Source organism: Saimiri boliviensis, chromosome X (genome assembly GCF_048565385.1).
Source record: "Saimiri boliviensis isolate mSaiBol1 chromosome X, mSaiBol1.pri, whole genome shotgun sequence".
Lineage (NCBI taxonomy): Eukaryota > Metazoa > Chordata > Mammalia > Primates > Cebidae > Saimiri > Saimiri boliviensis.
Window position 1 is genome coordinate 23,220,652 of NC_133470.1, and position 19,504 is coordinate 23,240,155.

The 19,504-nt window shown below is 39.9% G+C and overlaps 1 protein-coding gene across 1 annotated transcript; it reads left to right on the forward strand.

Moving 5' to 3' along the window:
- Positions 1-7,035: 7,035 nt before the first annotated feature.
- Positions 7,036-8,385, forward strand: LOC101033015 (melanoma-associated antigen B6B-like). Its single transcript, XM_039475373.1, has 2 exons — positions 7,036-7,261; positions 7,388-8,385. The coding sequence occupies exons 1-2, from the start codon at positions 7,036-7,038 to the stop codon at positions 8,383-8,385; spliced, it is 1,224 nt and encodes a 407-aa protein (XP_039331307.1).
- The last annotated feature ends 11,119 nt before the right edge of the window (positions 8,386-19,504 follow it).

Genomic DNA, 19,504 nt, shown 5'->3' on the forward strand with positions numbered 1-19,504 from the left:
GTGATTTTATAAACATAAAGATGCAGATAGATTAAAAGTAAAAAAATTGGAAAAAGATATATGATTCTACCACAAACGTAAAGAAAGCTAGAGTAGCCATGTTTATTTCAATCAAAGCAGAATTCAGGTCAAGGAAAATCATGAGGTATAAAGTGGGGCATTTCATAATGATAAAGGGGTCAATTCTCCAAGAATATATACCAGTCCATATTGTGTATACACCAAAAAGGATGGTGTTAAAATGAGTCACATAAGGCAAATACTGATGAGACAAATCCACTCTTAAAGTTGAAGACTTCAACACAGCTCCATCAGTAATTGACAGATACAGCAGGCAGAAAATCAGTAAGAGTACAGTCAAACTGAACAGTATTATCAATTAACCAGATATAAATGACTTGCATAGAATATTCAATAAAATGATAAAATACATTTTTTTCAAGCTAACACACACCAAGATAGAACACATTCTGTCACATAAAAAAACACCATCAAATTTAAAAGGATGGAAAGCATATAAAGTATGCTCTAAGGTCACAAATGAATTTAACTAGAAATTGAAAACAGAATGATAGCTGGAAAATCCCCAAACACATATAGATTAAACAACATGCTTCTAAATAACACATGGGTCAGAGAATGCATCTCATGAGAAATTTTAAAAACACAACTTATCAAAATGTGTGAGGTGTGCAAAAGTAGAACTTTGAGGGAAATTTATATCATTGGCTGCATATACTAGAAAAAGGAATATCTAATATAATAATCCAACCTTCCACCTTAGAAAACTAAAAAAAAGAGTGAATTAAATCCTAAGAATAAAATAAAAAATAAATATTAGAGTAGAAATCAATAAAAATGAACACATCAGTAGAGAAATTCAGCTAAACTAAAAGGCAGTACTTTGATAAGATTAATAAAATTAACAAACCTCAAGTCACACTAAGAAAAGAAGAGAGAAGACACAAATTGCTAATGTCAAAAATGAAAGAATGGCCATCACTGGTTATCCTATTGGCATTAAACAGATAGTAAAGGAATATTATGAACAATCATGTGCCCAACAACTTGGTAACCTAGATGACACAGACCAATTCCTTGAAAGATACAATCTACCAAAACTCACACAAGGACACAGAGATCATCTTAATAGGCCTGTATCTATTAAAGAAATTGAATCAATGATAACCTTCCAAAAGAGTAAACAACAGTCACAGATGGGCTCACTAGTGAATTCTGTCAAATTCTTAGGAAGAAGTGATATCAATTCCCTACAAATAAGCACAAAGATGAAAAGATGCTTAACATCATGTATCATTAGGGAATTGCAAATTAAAACAATACTCAGATATCACTACACATGTAGTAGAGTGGATAAAATACAAACACTGACAAGCCCACATACTGGAGAGGATGTGGGGCAATAGGATCTCTGATTCAGTAATGATGGCAGTACAAAAATGGTACAGCCTCACTGGAAGACAGTTTGCCAATATCTTAGTCAATATCTTACAAAATTAAAAATGCTCTCATCATATGATCAATTGCACTCCTTGCTATTTAGCCAAATGGGTTGAACACTGATGTTTACACAAAAACCTGCATACAAATGTTCAAAGCAGCTTTATTTGTAATTTTCAAAACTTAGCAGAAACCAACAAGAATAAAGTGTCACAGTGAAATATTCTTTAGTAATAAAAATGTGTTATTAAGCTATCAAAAGACATATAGGAGGCCTAAATACATATTGCTAAGTGAAAGTAGCCTATTTAAAAAGGCTACATGCTATATGATTCTAACTTTATGAAATTCTGGAAAAGGCAAAATTGTGGAGACAGTTTAAAAAACAGGTTTCCGTGGGATGGGAGAATAACTGGAGCACGGTGAATTTTTTCTAGTATAGTGAAACTGTTCTGTGTGATACTGTTATAGTGTGTACATGTCATATATTTTTAAAAACACATAGGATATATGACAGAAAAATTAAACCTTAATATAAACTGTTGACTTTAGTTAACAAAAATGTATCAATATCGGGTCATCAGCTTTAACAAATATACCATACTAATATATGACGTCAATTATACGAGAAACTGTGTGTGAAGGCATGAGTGGGTATATGAGAATTCTTTGTACTTGCTACCAAATTTTGCTGTAAACTTGGAAACTGCTCTAAAAAATAAAGTACATCAATTAAAAATCTCCCCCTCATGTTATATATTTAGAGTAGTTTGTTTTCCTGGAACAATCCATGAATATTAGCAGTTTGCCAAATACTTTTATTGACTTTCCAATCTGAAACTCTTTCACCCCCTTAAAAAAAAAAATAGCCATTCTGTTACTAGTAGTTAACTTTGTTCAAGTATCTTCTATCATTAAGTAAAATATAACACAACACAACACACCATGGATCTTTAAACCTCCTTTAAATAATTCTCTGTTTCTGTCTTACATAATTTTTACACTCCAGAATTTTGTATGCATAAACAAGCACACACAAAATATATACCTATATTTATATTTGTATATTCAAAATAGTATACAGCATTAAGAGATATGTGTTCAATTGTAGAAAAATTGAGCTCTACACATAAAGTTCCATTATCATCGTTGTTGAAAAGTAGCCCAAGCAGTACTTACAGGAATATTTATTGCATTAAATAGATTTACTATAAAAATGTTTGAAACATCCAAACAATTCAAAAAGCCAGAGAATGAATAGCATATTAAACACAAAGAAGGAGAAGGTAGGAAATAATTAAGATAAATGCAAAAGTGATAAATTAGAAAACAGTCAAACCAACTAGTAAAAGCCAGTTCTTTGAAAGGATTTACATAACAATGTGTATAAGTATTATCAATTACAAATGAAGGAAGCAGAAGTAAATGATAGTAGATAAGTATAATTCTACAAAACTTAGGTGTAGAAAAGATTTAATGCAAATAGGAAACACTGAAAATATTATCTGTATTTCAAGATAACAAATGATGGACCAAGAGAATGTTCTACCTAAAGAATTTCAGGTAATAAAAGAATTTTAGAGTTTGAGAATTACCATCTTGCAACCCATAATAAATTAATGGATGAAAATGATGGCTGCCAACATCATCACAAAGGAAACAACAGAAATTATCTATCTCTTAATGAAACTGTACCGTGTCACCTCTGGAGTATGCTTGCCAATAAACTTTAATATGAACAATATTGTACTTATAAAAATTGAAGGTTGTTAATGACAAATGTTAGCTAATTGAGTTCATTATTCTCTGTACTACTGCATATATTTGAGAATTTACATAATAACAGGATTTTACTATGAATATCATGCTTTTAAATATGAAAACTTACGTAAAATAGAACAATTTTTAGCAAAACGGAAATGACTAAAATGACCCATTAAAAAAAAAAAAAAAAACAGAACTCTTTGATTGTATAGTAAAACTGAAACTATAGTCCAAACCCAAAGTACCATCAAAGTGTTTTGGGACCAGCCAGGTTTAGATACCAATTACACCAAATGGTGAAAAAGAAACTGATCATCACCTCATATAAAGTCTTCTAAACAACACGAAAAGATTGGGAGAATTACTCCATCATTTTACCAGACTTGTACTCTTTGATACAAAAACAACATGAAGATATTCTAAGAAAACAACATTTGAGACAAGTTCATTAACAGAAGACAAAATATTCTCAATAAATTCATAGTACATCCAATATAGGCATATCCAACATAGCAGTGAATTAATGAATAAATAGCCTGCATCCAATAATTGCAAAGATAATATCACATTAGAAAATACCATCAGAATGAAATCACTATGTTACCAAAAATGGTGAAAAAACATGTGATCATGTGCAGGGGTGAAGAAAGGGCCAAAACAAAAACAAACAAACAAAAACACTCAACCCCAGTACATGATAGCAACTTTTAGCAAACTTACATCAGGAGAGAATTTCCATCTTGTAAAATCTATAATTGATATTCTAAATGTGAAACATTACAAACATCCCAAAAAGAGTCCAGCAGAATATACACCTATATAGTATAAACCCTATTGCTGACAATTGGATGAAAATACATCTATAGTGCACAACTATAAAAATAATAGTGAGTAAATTAGAGGTAACAACAACAAAAGGAGCTAATTGTGAAAACAATAAACTCTCCTGATTTAAAAAAGAAAACAACATAATTGGTGCAAAAATTATTTACATATCTAAGGAAATTATGAAAATGTGTGTACAAAAGATCACTATAGGTAAGTAAGGAGTGTAGTCACACAAAAACCAATAACTAATTATATCATGTAATGTGAAATATACCTTTCACAACAGCAACAATATCCAAAATACATCTAATAAAATATCAAATAGAAATGTACATGTTCATTAAGGAGACAGTCATCAAAATTTTCTGAAACAGGAAAAGGAAGTCTCCAATAAAGGAGTATACTATATACATTTACTGTGGAGAGGATATTGTAAAGATGTTGATTCTCCTTTAATTTTACACAGATTTATTGCCTTAAACCCAGGCTGTTCTTTCTCATGACCAAACTGAACCCTGGAAAAGTTAAAGGAACAATTTAAAAAAAATAATAAACAACATTAACAACAGCAAAACAACAAAATGAGACCCCTGAGAAACAGTAATTTTGTATTGAACAAGAACTGGTGTGTGGGCAGGTAGGGGCATGTGTTGAACTAGTGACAGGTATGAACTCTACAACAGAGGGATACAACAGAATTGGCTAAAGAAAAGTTTTTAAATATTGGTCTTTGCTTCCTTCATTGTGCCATGGTTCAATGCACTTTTTTTCTGCTTCACTAAAGGAAATTCAGTCAGGAACTCAGACCCCATGTGCCAGTTCCATGGGGTAATCCTGGGACAGCAAAAACATTTGGATAGGCTGAAGAAGTATGAACCCAGACAATGTGCTAATAGTACCTAAAACCTCCTTAGTGGAAGAGGACTGGCCTTTAAATTCATACTATTTTAATATAATATAAAGAATGGACTAAATGAGAATACCAAATATTGCAGTGAGTCATGAATGAAATATTTGGTATTCAAGTTTAGTCCATTCTTTATATTATATTAAAGATATATTTGTACTACGTGATAACGGTACAAATTCATTCATGAAAATGTTGAATATAGACACTGATGTCAGTTAAGAGAGAGACCCCAGATATAGCTGCCAGGCTAAGAAGTCCCCTCACTTTCTCCCTAGGCATTGTACAGGACATAGTCAGAGGAAGGGGATGGATTCATATGAGAAAATGGAGAAAACCAAGACCCTGTCAGCAATCAATGTGAGGACCCTGAGTGAGGAGTGAGGGGCTCCACAGCTCAGAAGAGAAAGGACTGGCCCCAGAATCTCCCTTCTTCCTCAATCTTGCATCACAACTTAATAGCAGCAGCCAGATCTAGGATGCCCCAGGCAGTAGTGGTCAGGTTAGGTATAACTGAATTACACATGAGGAGTCTCAGGAAGTTGAAGTCTAGTGTGAGAGGGTGTCCTCAAGTTAGTAGAGGGTACATGGCAAGAATGAAGCCAAGACACTCGGTGAGGGCTGAGGGCAAACTCCATTCCAGAAGAGGGGCTGCCACAGAGCCCCTCCCCTACTGCCAGTCTTGGAAGGTCCTGGCATGGCTTCCAGTCTTGGGCTCTATCTTACTTCCTACTCTGGACTCTAGGGAATGAGATCCTTGATCTCCGGTTGACTGATTTAGCTCAACAGACAGAGAAGTCCAAGGGTCCACAAAGAGCCCCCTGAAAGAACTTTACGTGAGTTCTGTGGAATCTGCTGTGTCCACAGAATACCGGGGAGAGTGACAGAGCCCCGCCCCTGCTGTTACGCTGGGAATGCCAGGTGAGGGTGTCCGGAAGTGGTTCCCCCTGACTTCCGCCTAGAAAGGGGGCTAGGCCCGAAGCCTTCATCTGTAAAGTGCTGTGTCACCTCAGCGGCGTTCAAGATCTTCTCAGCTGTTTTGGTGAGTATTCTGACCTAAAACTGGGGGTAAATGCCCCAGCAACCGCAACCCCTTCCCCCCTGGGGAAAAAAAAAAAAGCGGCTCTAGAGAGCCCTGTCCCATCTCGCCCCTGAGCGGGTCCCTGAGGAGTCCGCAAGCATGGCCGCTAGGCCCAAAGTGCATTCACTTTTTCCGTCGGGTTGAAGAGCATGAAGGCCTTGGTCCAACGCTGGTGGACTCAGGTCAGGAGGGAGAGAAATCTCAGGCACTCCATAGTTAAAAGTGAATCCTCCTTAAGATTGAGGGGACTCCATGCCCCAGAACGGGGTGACAGCGAATTCTGCTGCCGACGCCAGTTTGGGGTCCCGGCAGGTCTCTAGAGACTGAAGTGCATTCTCACTTTGTTCCCGTGAGCGTCAGAGAAGTATAGGGCCCGGGTTGTAAGATGGCGGCAGGTCAGCGAGGACGATTTCCAGGTTGTGGGAAGAGGCGGGGTGAGGAGTCTGATTACCGTGGGGACAATTCTCACTAAAACAGCAAGAGCAGTCAAATCTCTTCAGTACTGTCAGCCCTAGGTGGTCTGAGTGACCCCAGAATGAAGTGTTGGGCAGAAGTGCTTCTTTATTCCCTCCTCGTTAGGACTGTAAAAATTCCTAGTGTCAATTTTAGAGCTGCAGAGGAGAATGGGCCTCTGGGTCTTGTCAATTTTTATGATGATCCTGAACATAAATATAGAGGATCAGACCCCTGAACAGAGGGGCCCCCATTGCCAGCCCCTGCTGTCACCTCAGTAAGCCCCAAAATGGGCCGTCATGCTACAGTCTAATACTCACTCTTAACTTCCTCCTGAGTTCCAAGGACACAAACTGACCAGAAGAATACGAGTCCTGTGAGTTCCTAGAGCCGTTGTTTCTCAGAAACCTGTAGAAGGGGTCCTGGTTAAAGCCAAGATGGTCGCTCTCTGCTGAAGGTGTTGATGTGATGTCACTCTCTCCCGTCCAGGTGCCAGCCTTCCTGCCCACACTCCTACCTGCTGTCACAGGCCACAACCATCATGCCTCGGGGTCACAAGAGTAAGCACCGTGCCCGTGAGAAACGCCGAGAGACCCATGGTCAATCTCAGGATCTCACAGGTCCCCAGACCACTGCAGAAAAGCAGGAAGAGCCCCGCTCTTCCCCTTCTTCTTATCCTGTTTGTCAGGGTGCTCGTCGGAAGACTTCTGATTCCTCCGTTCCGCAGGAGTCTCAGGGAGCTTCACCCACTGCCTCTCCTGATGCAGGTGTTTCATGCTCAAAATCTGATGTGGCTGCCAAGGGTCAAGATGAGAAAAGTGCAAGCACCTCCCCTAATGCCTCTGTTCCTCAGGGGTCTCAGAGAGCTTCACCCACTGCCTCTCTTGATGCAGGTGCTTCATGCTCAAAATCTGATGTGGCTGCCAAGGGTCAAGATGAGAAAAGTGCAAGCACCTCCCCTGATGCCTCTGTTCCTCAGGAGTCTCAGGGACCTTCACCCACTGAATCTCCTGATGCAGGTGTTTCATGCTCAAAATCTGATGTGGCTGCCAAGGGTCAAGATGAGGAAAATGCAAGCACCTCCCCTGATGCCTCTGTTCCTCAGGGGTCTCAGGGAGCTTCACCCACTGCCTCTCTCAACGCAGGCGTTTCGTGCTCAAAATCTGATGTGGCTGCCAAGGGTGAAGATGAGGAGAGTGCACACGCCTCCCAGAGAGCCATGTACTTCAAGAGCTTAGGCCGAGATCCTATAAGCAAGAAGTCATGGGAATTGGTGCAATTCCTGCAGGAGAAGTTTGAGAAGAACGAGTCCATTTTGAAGGCTGACATGCTGAAGCTTGTCAGCAAAAGGTACAAGGAGTACTTCCCTGAGATCCTCAAGCAAACCTCTGAACATTTGGTGGTGACCTTTGGCGTTGAATTGAAAGAAATGGATTCCAGTGGTGAATCCTACAACCTTGTCAGCAAGCTGGGCCTCTCCAGTGAAGGAAGTCTGAGTGGTCATAATGGGCTGGCGAAGTCGGGTATCCTGATGTCAGCCCTGGGTTTGATCTTCATGAAAGGCAACCGTGCCACTGAAGAGGACGTCTGGGACTTTCTGACCTTCCTGGGGATCTCCGCTAGGATGACACACCCACTCTACGGGGATCCTGAGAAGATCCTTACTGAAGATTTGGTTCAAGCAAAGTACCTGGAGTATCAGCAGGTACACAACAGTGATCCTCCACGCTATGAATTCCTGTGGGGTCCACGAGCCCATTTTGAAACCAGCAAGATGAAAGTCCTTAATGTTTTTGCCAAGATCAATAACACCGTCCCCGGGTTCTACCCACATCTGTATGAAGAGGCTTTGATAGATGAGGTAGAGAAAGCATTGAGAGTGAACTTTTAAGGCAGCGCTAGCATGGTTTCCTTGGCCAAGGCACCTTACAGGGCCACATCCTACAGATCCTCCCATTTCTAGGGAGGTCTGAAGTAGAATTTTTGTTTGATGTTAGAGGAGAGTAGTGAGCCTTCTAAGTAGTGCAGTATAGTAGAGGCTGGAGGGAACAGGACGTGTTTCTTTCTATTGTCCTGTTACACATGAGTAATTTGTAGATTTGTGTTTTGCTTTCTTTGTCAATTTTCAAGATTGTTCCTGTTAAGTGAAGGTTTATATTGCTTCAGATTATAAATGTGTCAGTAACTTAGCTTTCACATTCATGGTTGTTTAACCAGTCTGAAAGTTATGGTTGTGGTATTAATAAAACAAATCTCACAGCATTCATGTTTTTGTTGTAATTCAGAACTACATAAAATGGCAATAGAGAAGGGATTTTCATATCAATCTTGATATCCTAATATGATTAGAAAGAAAAATAAAAAGGAAATGTAAATGTTCCTTAATTCTTGGTTTGCCTTATTTTTTTCCTATTTATTTTAGTTTAAATAAAGGATACCTGGATTTATTCAGGTTCTTAAAGACTGCTGTTAGTGTGTTTTGTTCTAATGCGCTGAATATTCTGTTATTGACTGGTATCAAAAAGTCTCTCTGGTTGGAAGGAGGTATTTTCTGTGTTTAAAATAATTATATGAAGTGCAGCGATCAATATAAGCCTGAATGAGTTCACTAAAACTCTTTTTGAAATGAGGCTGCTAAATTCAAAGAACTTCCATAAGCTTAAATTGTCTCAAATATTTTCAACATGTGGTAATTTTGTTTCTGAATATATCATTAGGGAAATTAAAATTAATAATATTATGTAAAAACACATTATGGCAACTGTCATTTATTAGATACTCAATATTTCCTACTTAGTAAGCCATATTTCTTATAGACAATACTTATACCACAAAATTCCAACAAGACAGGGTTTAGCAGACGAACTTCAGAAATGACTAAGTGGCCCATTTCTAAAAGTTCACAGGCTTCTAATTTACAGAGCTGGAATTAGGTCTCTGGTCTGGATTCAACTAGAGCCCACATTTTTGCAGTCCTCTCAGCTTGAGCCAGATGTTGTGTCTTTCAATTCATTTTTCCTTTCACTGCCCAAAATATTTATCAGAGCATTAAAAGGACACAGTAAACAAAGCACTTCTTTGGAATACACAGTGTAATAATAATGCTGAATACATGAGTAGTATGAAGAAACAATAATATTCAGTGACAATATTATTATCTTCACATGCAACATCAGATAACCTGATAAGATCAGGAGCTCCCAAAATCATCCTGCTCTGCCCTTTCCCCATAGAAATTAAGTCTACTCAAACCAAGATACTTAATATGCTAAGTCTGGTTGGTGAAACAAAGGAATAGGTAAGTGTGTTTTTTTCACTGACAGCCCACTACCTGTGCTGGACCTCCTGCCTTGTGGTACAGCTTCCCTATTTCATACAAAATCTGGGACAGGGAGCCATTGTCTGCAAGGTTTGCAGTAGAGAATCTGCTCAGTTGTTTGCAAGTCTGTGACATTTTCCAGCAGTCTTAAATCTAAAGGAGGCAAGATGAGAACCCCGATCAATGAGGATTCTGGAGACCAATGCCTCAGAATATAGGGATCACTGAGAGAGCAGGCCCTGCCTACTCTCAGATCTAGAAGGCCCAAGCTATAGCTGTAAGCTAAAATTTCTCTATTCAAGTTTCTCAGGTATTTAAGAATCCTGGTCTAAGGGTAGTGTGCTCCAGTTAGTGGGAAGAGGATATCAGACTCTGAAAACTCTCAAGATGAGGACTCTCAATGAGAAATGAGTAATGATCCACCCAGAACAATAGCGGTTCTTAAAACTATATCCTTCTTTCTGCCTTCAGTGGCCCTGGGCACAGATATCTGGTTGAGGTTCCCCCTCACTTTCTCTAGGTCTTCTACTGATGCCTCAGAGAGAGAAAGGCTTTGATCTCATGGAAATAGCTCTGATTCTGTCCATGAAGGAAATCCTAACAAGCCTGGATTGTATTTAAGGTGAGGACACTGGGGTAGCCACAAAGTAGCACCTTGACTTCCCTGTCTCATTTCTCAGGAAAGGGCAAGCTTTGGCTTGAGGCTGACCGACTCAAATTAGTAGAGGAGGGAGTTCCACATGCCCTCATCAGTGTTAGAAACCTGAGTGAGAACTGATGGGGCCACTGACTCCAAAACAATGGGAAAGGATTCTGACCCTGCTATTAATCCACAGGAGATCCTCAATCACTGTAGCGAGATATAGATGTTCCTAACTTCCATTTGGGACATTCCAGGAAGATATGGCCTTGGTCTGAGGAGTGTGGCCTTGTCAGTGGAGGGTGGAATTTCAGGTTTGGTTAGGTAGGAGTCAAGGTAAAGACACTGATGGAGGATAGAGGAGACCACTCACTCCAGAACAGAGGGAATGTACAGTGTCCTATATCTGTCGTCAGCCCTAGGAGGCCCAGGGAAGAGCTAACAGGCTGAAGGGTCCCCTCAGTTGCTCTGGGAGTAGTCTCAGGGAATTGAGAGCCTTAGTCTAATGGGAGCAACCCTATTCAGCAGAGGATGTCTAATAGGAGTCACACTGCTGACCCTAAAGAGGGTTAATGGTACTCCTCCCAGAACAGGTGGAGCCACACAGAACCCTGCCATTGATGTCTCTCCCTAGCAAACACAGGAATTCTGAGATGACAAGTCCCACTGATTTCATTTTAAGGCATCTCAGAGAGGTAAGGTACCTGGACTAAGGGGTCAGCCTCAGGTTAGTACAGGGACAAATTTCAGGTCACACAAACAGCCAAGCTGAGGACCATGAGGATTGAAGTAAGCACTCAAATCACAAAAGTACAGACAATGCAGAATCCTTCGCATGATGTCAGCCCTGGGTGAACATAAGGGTTTTGTGCTCAGATGAGGAAACTCTTACATTCTTCTTTGTAGTCTTAGGGAATTAAAGGCTATAGATGAACAGAAAGGCCTCTACTTCTTAGGACTCTTCATTGTGAGGACCTTGAGGAAGGACTGCAGGGAGCAACCAACCTAGAAGAGAGAGGAACTCACAGAACCCTGTCCCTTTCAGCCCTGGAAATCTCCAGGCAGAAAGAACTGGATATGTCAGCTGTTTATTCCTAGCCCTGGAGGACTCGGGTCACTAGAGGGAGGAGTCAGAGATCCTGGCTGAGTGAGAACTCAAGGAGTCACCAACCCTCAAACAGTGGAGTCTCATAGACTCTCTCCTACTATTAGTTCTCAGAATCCCCAAATAGGTAAGGTGAGATCACTTTGACTTCCAGGTTTGGGGACTCCAGGTGTTGAAGAACTTGGTCTGAAGCTGGTCATCTCATCATAGAGAATGTTATCAGCTTGAGCCAGGAGTCAGGGCAAGGACTATGAGGAAGGAGCAGAACATGAAACATAACAATGGAGGCAGCACATCATCTCTCCCATACTGTTAGTCCTGGGAGAATCGGGGAGAAATGTCAGGCATGGCAAAAGACCTCTCAATTCCTTCTCAGGGTGACAGAGAAATGAGGGCCTTATTCTGAGGGGGTCAGTAATGGGCCAAGAAATGGAGAAATTGTGGGTACTGTCATGAGTCAAAATGAAGAATCTGAGTGAGAACTGGTGAGGCCAACCATCATGAGACCCAAAAGGGCATGCCACAGCTTTCTGCCTTGGGAGAGTACAGGCAGGTATGGCCAAATAGGATTTCCCTCTCTTCCCTCTACTAGGTCTCAGAGAGTTCTGGGCCTTGCTATGAGGAGACACCCTCAGGTCAAAGGATACAGGATCTGCAGATCCTTCTAGGAGTCAAATTGAAGATTCTGGGTGAACACTAAGGTGATCATAGTCCTTCCCCCAACAGAAGAGGAAACACAATGTCCAGCCCCCACCCTGGCTTTCAGCATTTGAAAGTCCATAGCAGGACTGTCAGGCAGAGGCTTCTCCAATGTTTTTTATTAGGTCTACAGGAGGTAAGATCCTTAGTAAGAAAGTGAAGCCATGATGGCGCAGAAGAGGAGCTTCCAGGCCCTACGCAGAACCAAGATGAGAACTCTGAATAAGGACATAGGATCCAGTGAACCCAAGACAGAAAGAATCCCCCAAAGTTGTCACCACTGACAGTGATGGTAGGCTGAGGCACCCCCTTACTTTTTGTGGGTTTCAGGGGTCTTTAAAGTGTCAACTTCAGAGCAGCACAAGAAAGAGGTACCAGGCCCCGCTAACAGTTAGTTAGCATAATAATCCTGAATGTCAACTGAAACTACTCCTCAACCCCAGAACACAGGGAGCCCCATAGTCTCTGCTGCCACCCCAGTAGGTCCCAAGCTGGGCTGTCAAGCTGCAGCCTAAGACTCACTCTAACTTGCTTTGTGGGGTTCTCAGGGGACAGGCTGACTGGGAGAACTAGTTCCCCATGGGTTCCTAGATCAGTGATTGCACAGAAACCTGGACTGGCAGCGTTGGTTAAAGCCAAGCTGGTCACTGCCTGCTGACGGTGTTCACACTGTTTCATTCTCCTTCCACCAGGTGCCTGTCTCAGCAGCCATCCTATTCACATTTCTGTCTTCTGTCCCTTCCCACAGTCATGCTTTGGGGTCAGAAAAGTAAGTTCCACACTCATGAGAAATGTCACTAGGGTCTCCAGGGTGCTCATTTCACTGCAGGAGAGGAAGAATCCCTCTCCTCCTTTTCTCCTGTTTTGAGGAGTGCTCCTCAGATCTATCTTGCTACTGACATTCTCCAGGAATCTCAGAGGGCCGTCTTCATCATCACTGCTTCTGTAGATGTTTCATGCGCAACATCTGATGACAATGCCAACAGCCAAAATGAGGAAAAGCTAAGCACCTCTCCAGCAGCAGCCTCCACTCAAGCTCACACAGAGAACTGCTATTCAGCAAGGGAAGTTTGGTAGCACAGTTCCTACTGGAGAAGTGTAAAATTAAAGAGCTCATTACAAAAGCAGCATTGCTGAATGTTGTTAACAAAAAGAACAAGGACCATTTCCCTGAGATCCTCAGGGGAACCTCTGAGTGCATGAAGCTGCTTTTGGCCTTGAATTGAAAGAAGTAGACTCAGTGGTCATTTCAATGCTCTTTTCAGTGAACTGGATATCCCCAACAACAGTTGTCTGAGTTAGGATAAAGCATTGCTTAAAAATGTTGTCTTGATGATGCCCCTGGGTATAAGCTTCAGGAAGGGTAACTCCACCACAGAAGAGGAGATCTGAAAATTTCTTAGTAAGATTTGGGTATATGCTGGGAGAATGACTTCATATATGAAGAGTCCAGAAAAAAGTTTGGTACAGCAATGTACCTAGAGTACCAGCAGGTGTCCAACAGAGATCGTCTACACACTATGAATTCCTGTGGAATCCAAGAGCCCATGCTGAAACCAGCAACATGAAAAACCGATGACTTTTGACAAGCATCAATGACACCATCCAGGAGTTTCTTCTCATCCCTTTATACAAGGCATTGAGACATGAGGAAAAGAGAGCCTGAGGAATGTATGCAGCCAGGAGTGAGGCTAATGCCATGGCCAGTGAACATTCTGGGGCTACAAACAACAGTTTCTCCCATGTCAAGTGAAGGTGGTGGGAGAGTCTTCACCCTTTTGAAAAATAATGCAGTTAATGTTCTACTTAGTAGAGGACCTAGGCAGGACTCAAAAAAAATATAGTTTATATGTTCTGTGTGTTTCTGTTCTATGTGAATAACTGGATTTCTTTTGTTTTCAAATATTATTTTATTATTTTTTTTCCTTTTTTTAAATTATACTTTAAGTTCTGGGGTACATGTGCAGATCTTGCAGGATTGTTACATAGATATACACATGCCACGGTGCTTTGCTGCCTCCATCCCCCCATCACCTACATTAGATAGTTCTCCAAATGCTATCCCTCCCCAATCTCCCCACCCCCTGTTATCCTACCCTAGCCCTCCACCCCTGCCAGACCCCAGTTTGTGATGTTCCCCTCTCTATATTGTTCTATTTTATTTTTCTCCTTCCAACTTTTGTTTAAGATTCAGGGGGTGCACATGCAGAATTTTTACATGGATAAATAGCACATTGCTGGGGTTTGGTGTACAAATTATTTCATCACTCAGGTAGTAAGTATACTACCCAACAGATAGTTTTTGATCCTCACCCTCCTCTCATCCTTCACCCTCAAGCTGATTCCATTGTTTATTTTTCCATTCCTTGGATCTGTGTATATTCAATTTTTAGCTTCCACATGTGAGTGAGAACATGTGGCATGTGGTTTCCTGTTCCTGTGTTAATTTTCTTAGGATAATGGTCGTCAGCTGCATCCATGTTGCTGCAAAGGACATGCTTTTGTTCTTTTTTATGACTCTGTAGTACTCCATGATATATATGTGCCACATTTTTTTTGTATCCCACTACTGTTGATGGGCATTTAGGTGGATTCCATGTCTTGGCTATTACAAATAGTCATGTGAAAAACATATGTATGCATGTCTCTCTATGGTAGAATGTTTTATATTACTTTGGGTATATACTGAGTAATGGGATTGCTGGATCAAATGGTAGACTCTGTTATAAGCTCTTTGAGAAATGTCCAAACTGCTCTTCACAGTGACTGAACTAATTTACTTGCCCAGTAGCCATATGTAAGTGTTCCCTTTCGCTACAATTGCACCAGCATTTTTTTTCACTTTTAAATCATAGTCATTCTAATTGGCATGAGATGGCATCTCATTGTGGTCATGATTAGCATTTCTCTAATGATTGGTGATGTTGAACATACACAAATCAATAAATGCGATGCATCACATAACCAGAAGTAAAAGCAAAAACTACATCATCATCTTAATAGATGCAGAAAAAGATGTTGATAATATTCCACATCTCTTCATGTTAAAAACCCTTGTCAGACTAAGTATTAAAGGAAGATTCCTCAAAATAATAAGAGCCATCTATGACATACCCACAGTCAACATCATACTATATATGCATAAGCTAAAAGCATTTCCCTGAGAACTGGAACAAGACAAGGATGCCAACTCTCACCAGTCCTATTCAATATTGTTCTGGAAGTCGTAGCCAGAGCAATCAGGAAAAAAAGAAAGGAAGAAATAACAAGGCAACTGAATAGGAAGAGAGGAAGTCAAACTATCTCTCTTCACAGAAGACATGATTCTATACCTAGAAAACCTCATAGTCTCTTTAAAAGGCTCCTAGATTAGATAAACAACTTTAGTCAAGTTTTAGGATATAAAAGTAATGTAGAAAAATCAGTAGCATTTCTATATACCAATAATGTCCAAGCTGAGAGTCAAATCAAAAATGCAATCCCATTCACAAGAGCCACAAAAAGAATAAAATACTCAGCTATACATCTAGCCAGGAAGGGCAACGATCACTGCAATGAGACTTACAAAACACTGCTCAGAGAAAGCAGAGACAACAAAAACAAATGGAAAAATATTCCATGTTCATAGACAGGAAGAATTAATATTGTTAAAATGGCCATGCTGCCCAAAGCAATTCAGCAATTCAATGATATTTCTATCTAACTACCAACAACAGTTTTCGCATAATTAGAAAAAAACTATCCAAAATTCATATGTACCAGAAAAGCACCCAAATAGCCAAAACGATTCTAAGCAAAAGGAACAAAGCCAAAGATCAGACACTATCTGACTTCAAATTATACTACAAGGCTACAGTAACCAAAACAGCATACTGCTAATAGCAAAACAGATATATAGAGCAATGAACAGGTTAGGGAGCCCAGAATTTAAGCCACATACCTACAACTATCTGATCTTCTACAAATTCTACAATAGAAAGCAATGGGGAAAGGACTCCTTATTCAATAAATAGTGCTGGGATTACTGACTGGCCAAATCTAGGAAATATCATTCTGGACGTAGTCCCCGGCAAATATTTCATGATGAAGACACCAAAAGCAATTGTAACAAAAATAACAAAAACAAAAATAGACCAAAGAAAAACAAACAAAAATAGACAAATAGACAAAAATAAATAAAAAATAGATAAAACACTAAAAATAGGCCCCAAAAAAACCCCCAAAACAAAAATAAACAAGTTCGACCTAATTAAACTAAAGAGCTTCTGCCCAGTCAAGGAAACTATCAATGGAACAAACAGACAACCTAAAGAATGAGGAAAAATATCAGCAAACTATGCATCTGACACTGTCTAATATCCAGAATCTAAAAGAAATTTAAGGAAATCAACAAGCACAAAACAAACAACTCCAGTAAAAAATGAGGAAAGGACCTGAAGAGATACTTTTCAAAAGAAGAAATACAAGTGGCCAATAAATATATGGAAAAAATGCTCTTTTATGTATTTATGTATCAGTTAAAATATTTTTAACTTACATCAAGGCTTTATTTGCTATTTTCACAGTCTGTATGCAGTATCTTTGTACACACAAAAGTCATCTTGTTTTATAGCAGTTAACTTGATTTCAAATTGCTCTTTTGATTTTGCAACTGTATAATGTGACTTTATTACAGGTACAAATTATTAAAAAACTTGTAGATATACAATAATGTGTGGGGTCTATAAAGCCTCAGTTTTTAAATGTTAAAAATATAGGTTTTTCAAGATGAGTGGGATTGGATAAACTGCCTCTTGCTTGTTCTCCTCAAAACTCCTAGAGCTTGGGAATACATAAGGCAATTTCAAGAATACTAGCAGGCAGAAAGCTTAAAATTCCTACACACAGAACCTGAGATTTTTTTCTATCATGATTCAAACCAGAAGCTCAGGAAGCAATTCATAAGAAAGGTTAGAAAAACATATATTCTCTGTGTGTGTGTGTGTGTATGTGTGTGTGTGTGTGCACACATAAATATTATATGTATATATACTTCCACTCCTCTCCATCTTACAAAGCATTTGAAGATAATAATAATCTGGGAAGTACATGACTCTGTGTGTGTGTGTGTGTACATAAACATTTATATATATATGTGTGTGTGTGTGTGTGTGTGTGTGTGTGTGTGTGTGTGTTTATGTGTGTGTGTGTGTATAAATACCAACATGCCTGGATAAATTAAATACACATATATTATTTCCACTCCCCTCACCCCATCTTGCAAAGCATTTTGAAGATTATAATAATCTGGGAAATGCATGACATCTAAGATATTGGCATGATTTAGGAAACAACACTGTATAAAATATCCTCCTTGACACAAAATATTATTTTTGAGATCCCCCTATTTACAGGATCTATAAGGTTATGTAGAATGAGATAATTTAAAGCTCAAACTCCTTCGAAACCAGCATAACTTTTAGTAGGCGGGATGCTACCAGGATTGTTAATAAAGTGCCCATCAGAGTCATGGAAGATGTTACGGCATCAAGTGAGACGGTAACCATGTAAGGAGACTCTGGAAGAAGGAAGGGGAGAGACTGAGAAGCGTTAATTTTAAGGATTATCTTATCAGACAACTCTGGCTGACTTCCCAAAGAGACTGATTGTCTGTCCTTCTCCCTGCAGAAACTCCCCTAGACAAAAGAAATAAAATTCTAAAGGCTATTGGGGACAAAAGGAAACATAGACAGGCTATCACCCAGAACAATAATGCCTACTGCCTTTCTATCTGGCTTTAAGCTACCAGAGGCTTGGCTGGTCCTGAAATCTAACAGGATTCCTAGCAGTTTCTCAAGGCAGAGCAGAGGTCTGCTACTCCCTAAAGGTACCTGGCCCAAGGCAGATCCCCTTCCTTATATAGAGTGTGTTCTGCTTGCTTCAGGTGGCTTCCTCCACTTCAATACTGTTCCTCTTACCCCATGGAATCATGATGCCACTGGACTTTTATTTTAATGTTTTAGCACACAGCAGGGGGGAAAGGCACATTCAGAAACTAAAGGATGTCTCTCTACCACTGTCGAGATTTGTCATGACTTCAGTATATCAATTGTGGGGAAAGGTAATTTCCCAGTGGATAAAGCCTTTCTTTTACTTTCCACCTCTCTTGAAAGTTTACCCCGAAATGCTAATTTATACAAAGGCAACAACTAATCTGGTTTCTTGTATTAAAGAACAGTGTGGGTGGTTGGGAGTGCAGGAATCCAGTAGGACATGAAGAAATCAGTAAGGAATAGATTGGTGTGATAGCCCTATTCCTCGGTGGGACAGTCTTCCACACAGGCCTGAGTCACCTTTAAGAAGTGTTTGGTTTGGGAGGCAAACCAACCATATAACTGTGGGTTTTTACTTTGTTGGTGGTGGTTGAGACAGGGTTTCCTTTCCGTCGCCTAGGCTGGAGTGCAGTGGCTTGATCATGGCTCACTGCAGCTTCGACTTCCTGGGTTCAAGTGATCCTTCCACCTCAGCCTTCCTAATAGCTGGAACTAAAGGTGGGTGCCACCACACCAGGCTAATTTTTTGTATTTTTAGTAGTGATAGGATTTCACCATATTAGCCAGACTGGTCCCAAACTCCTGAGCTCAGGTGATCCTCCTGCATCGGTCTCCCAAGATGCTGAGATTACAGGCATTAGCCACCAGGCCAAGAATGTTTTCATTTTAAGTTCCCACAAATAAGTGAGAATATGTCATGTTTCTCTTTCTGCACCTGTTTTATTCACTTAACATAATGATCTCCAGTTCCATTTATGTGGCTGCAAATGACAGCAGCTCATTCTCTCTTAATGCCTGATTATTATAAACAATCCAATTATACTTTTAGTTATTCTTAAATGTACAATTAAGGTATTATTGACCATAGTCACCTTGTTATGCTAGCGAAGAATATGGCTTATTTATTATTTTTAACTATGTTTTGTACCTATTAAGCATCCCAAACTCCCTCCCACTCCCCTTCTCAGTCACTGTAATCATGCCTCTACTCTCGATCTCCATAAATTCAATTGTTTTCATTTTTATTTATTTTTATTTTTATTTTTATTTTTCTGAAATGGAGTCTCACTCTCACCCAGGCTGGAGTGCAGTGGCCCAATCTCAGCTCACTGCAACCTCTGCCTCCCTGGCTCAAGTGATTCTCCTGACTAACTCAGCCTCCTGAGTAGCTGGGATTACAGGCATGCACCACCACAGTCAGCTCACTTTTTGTAT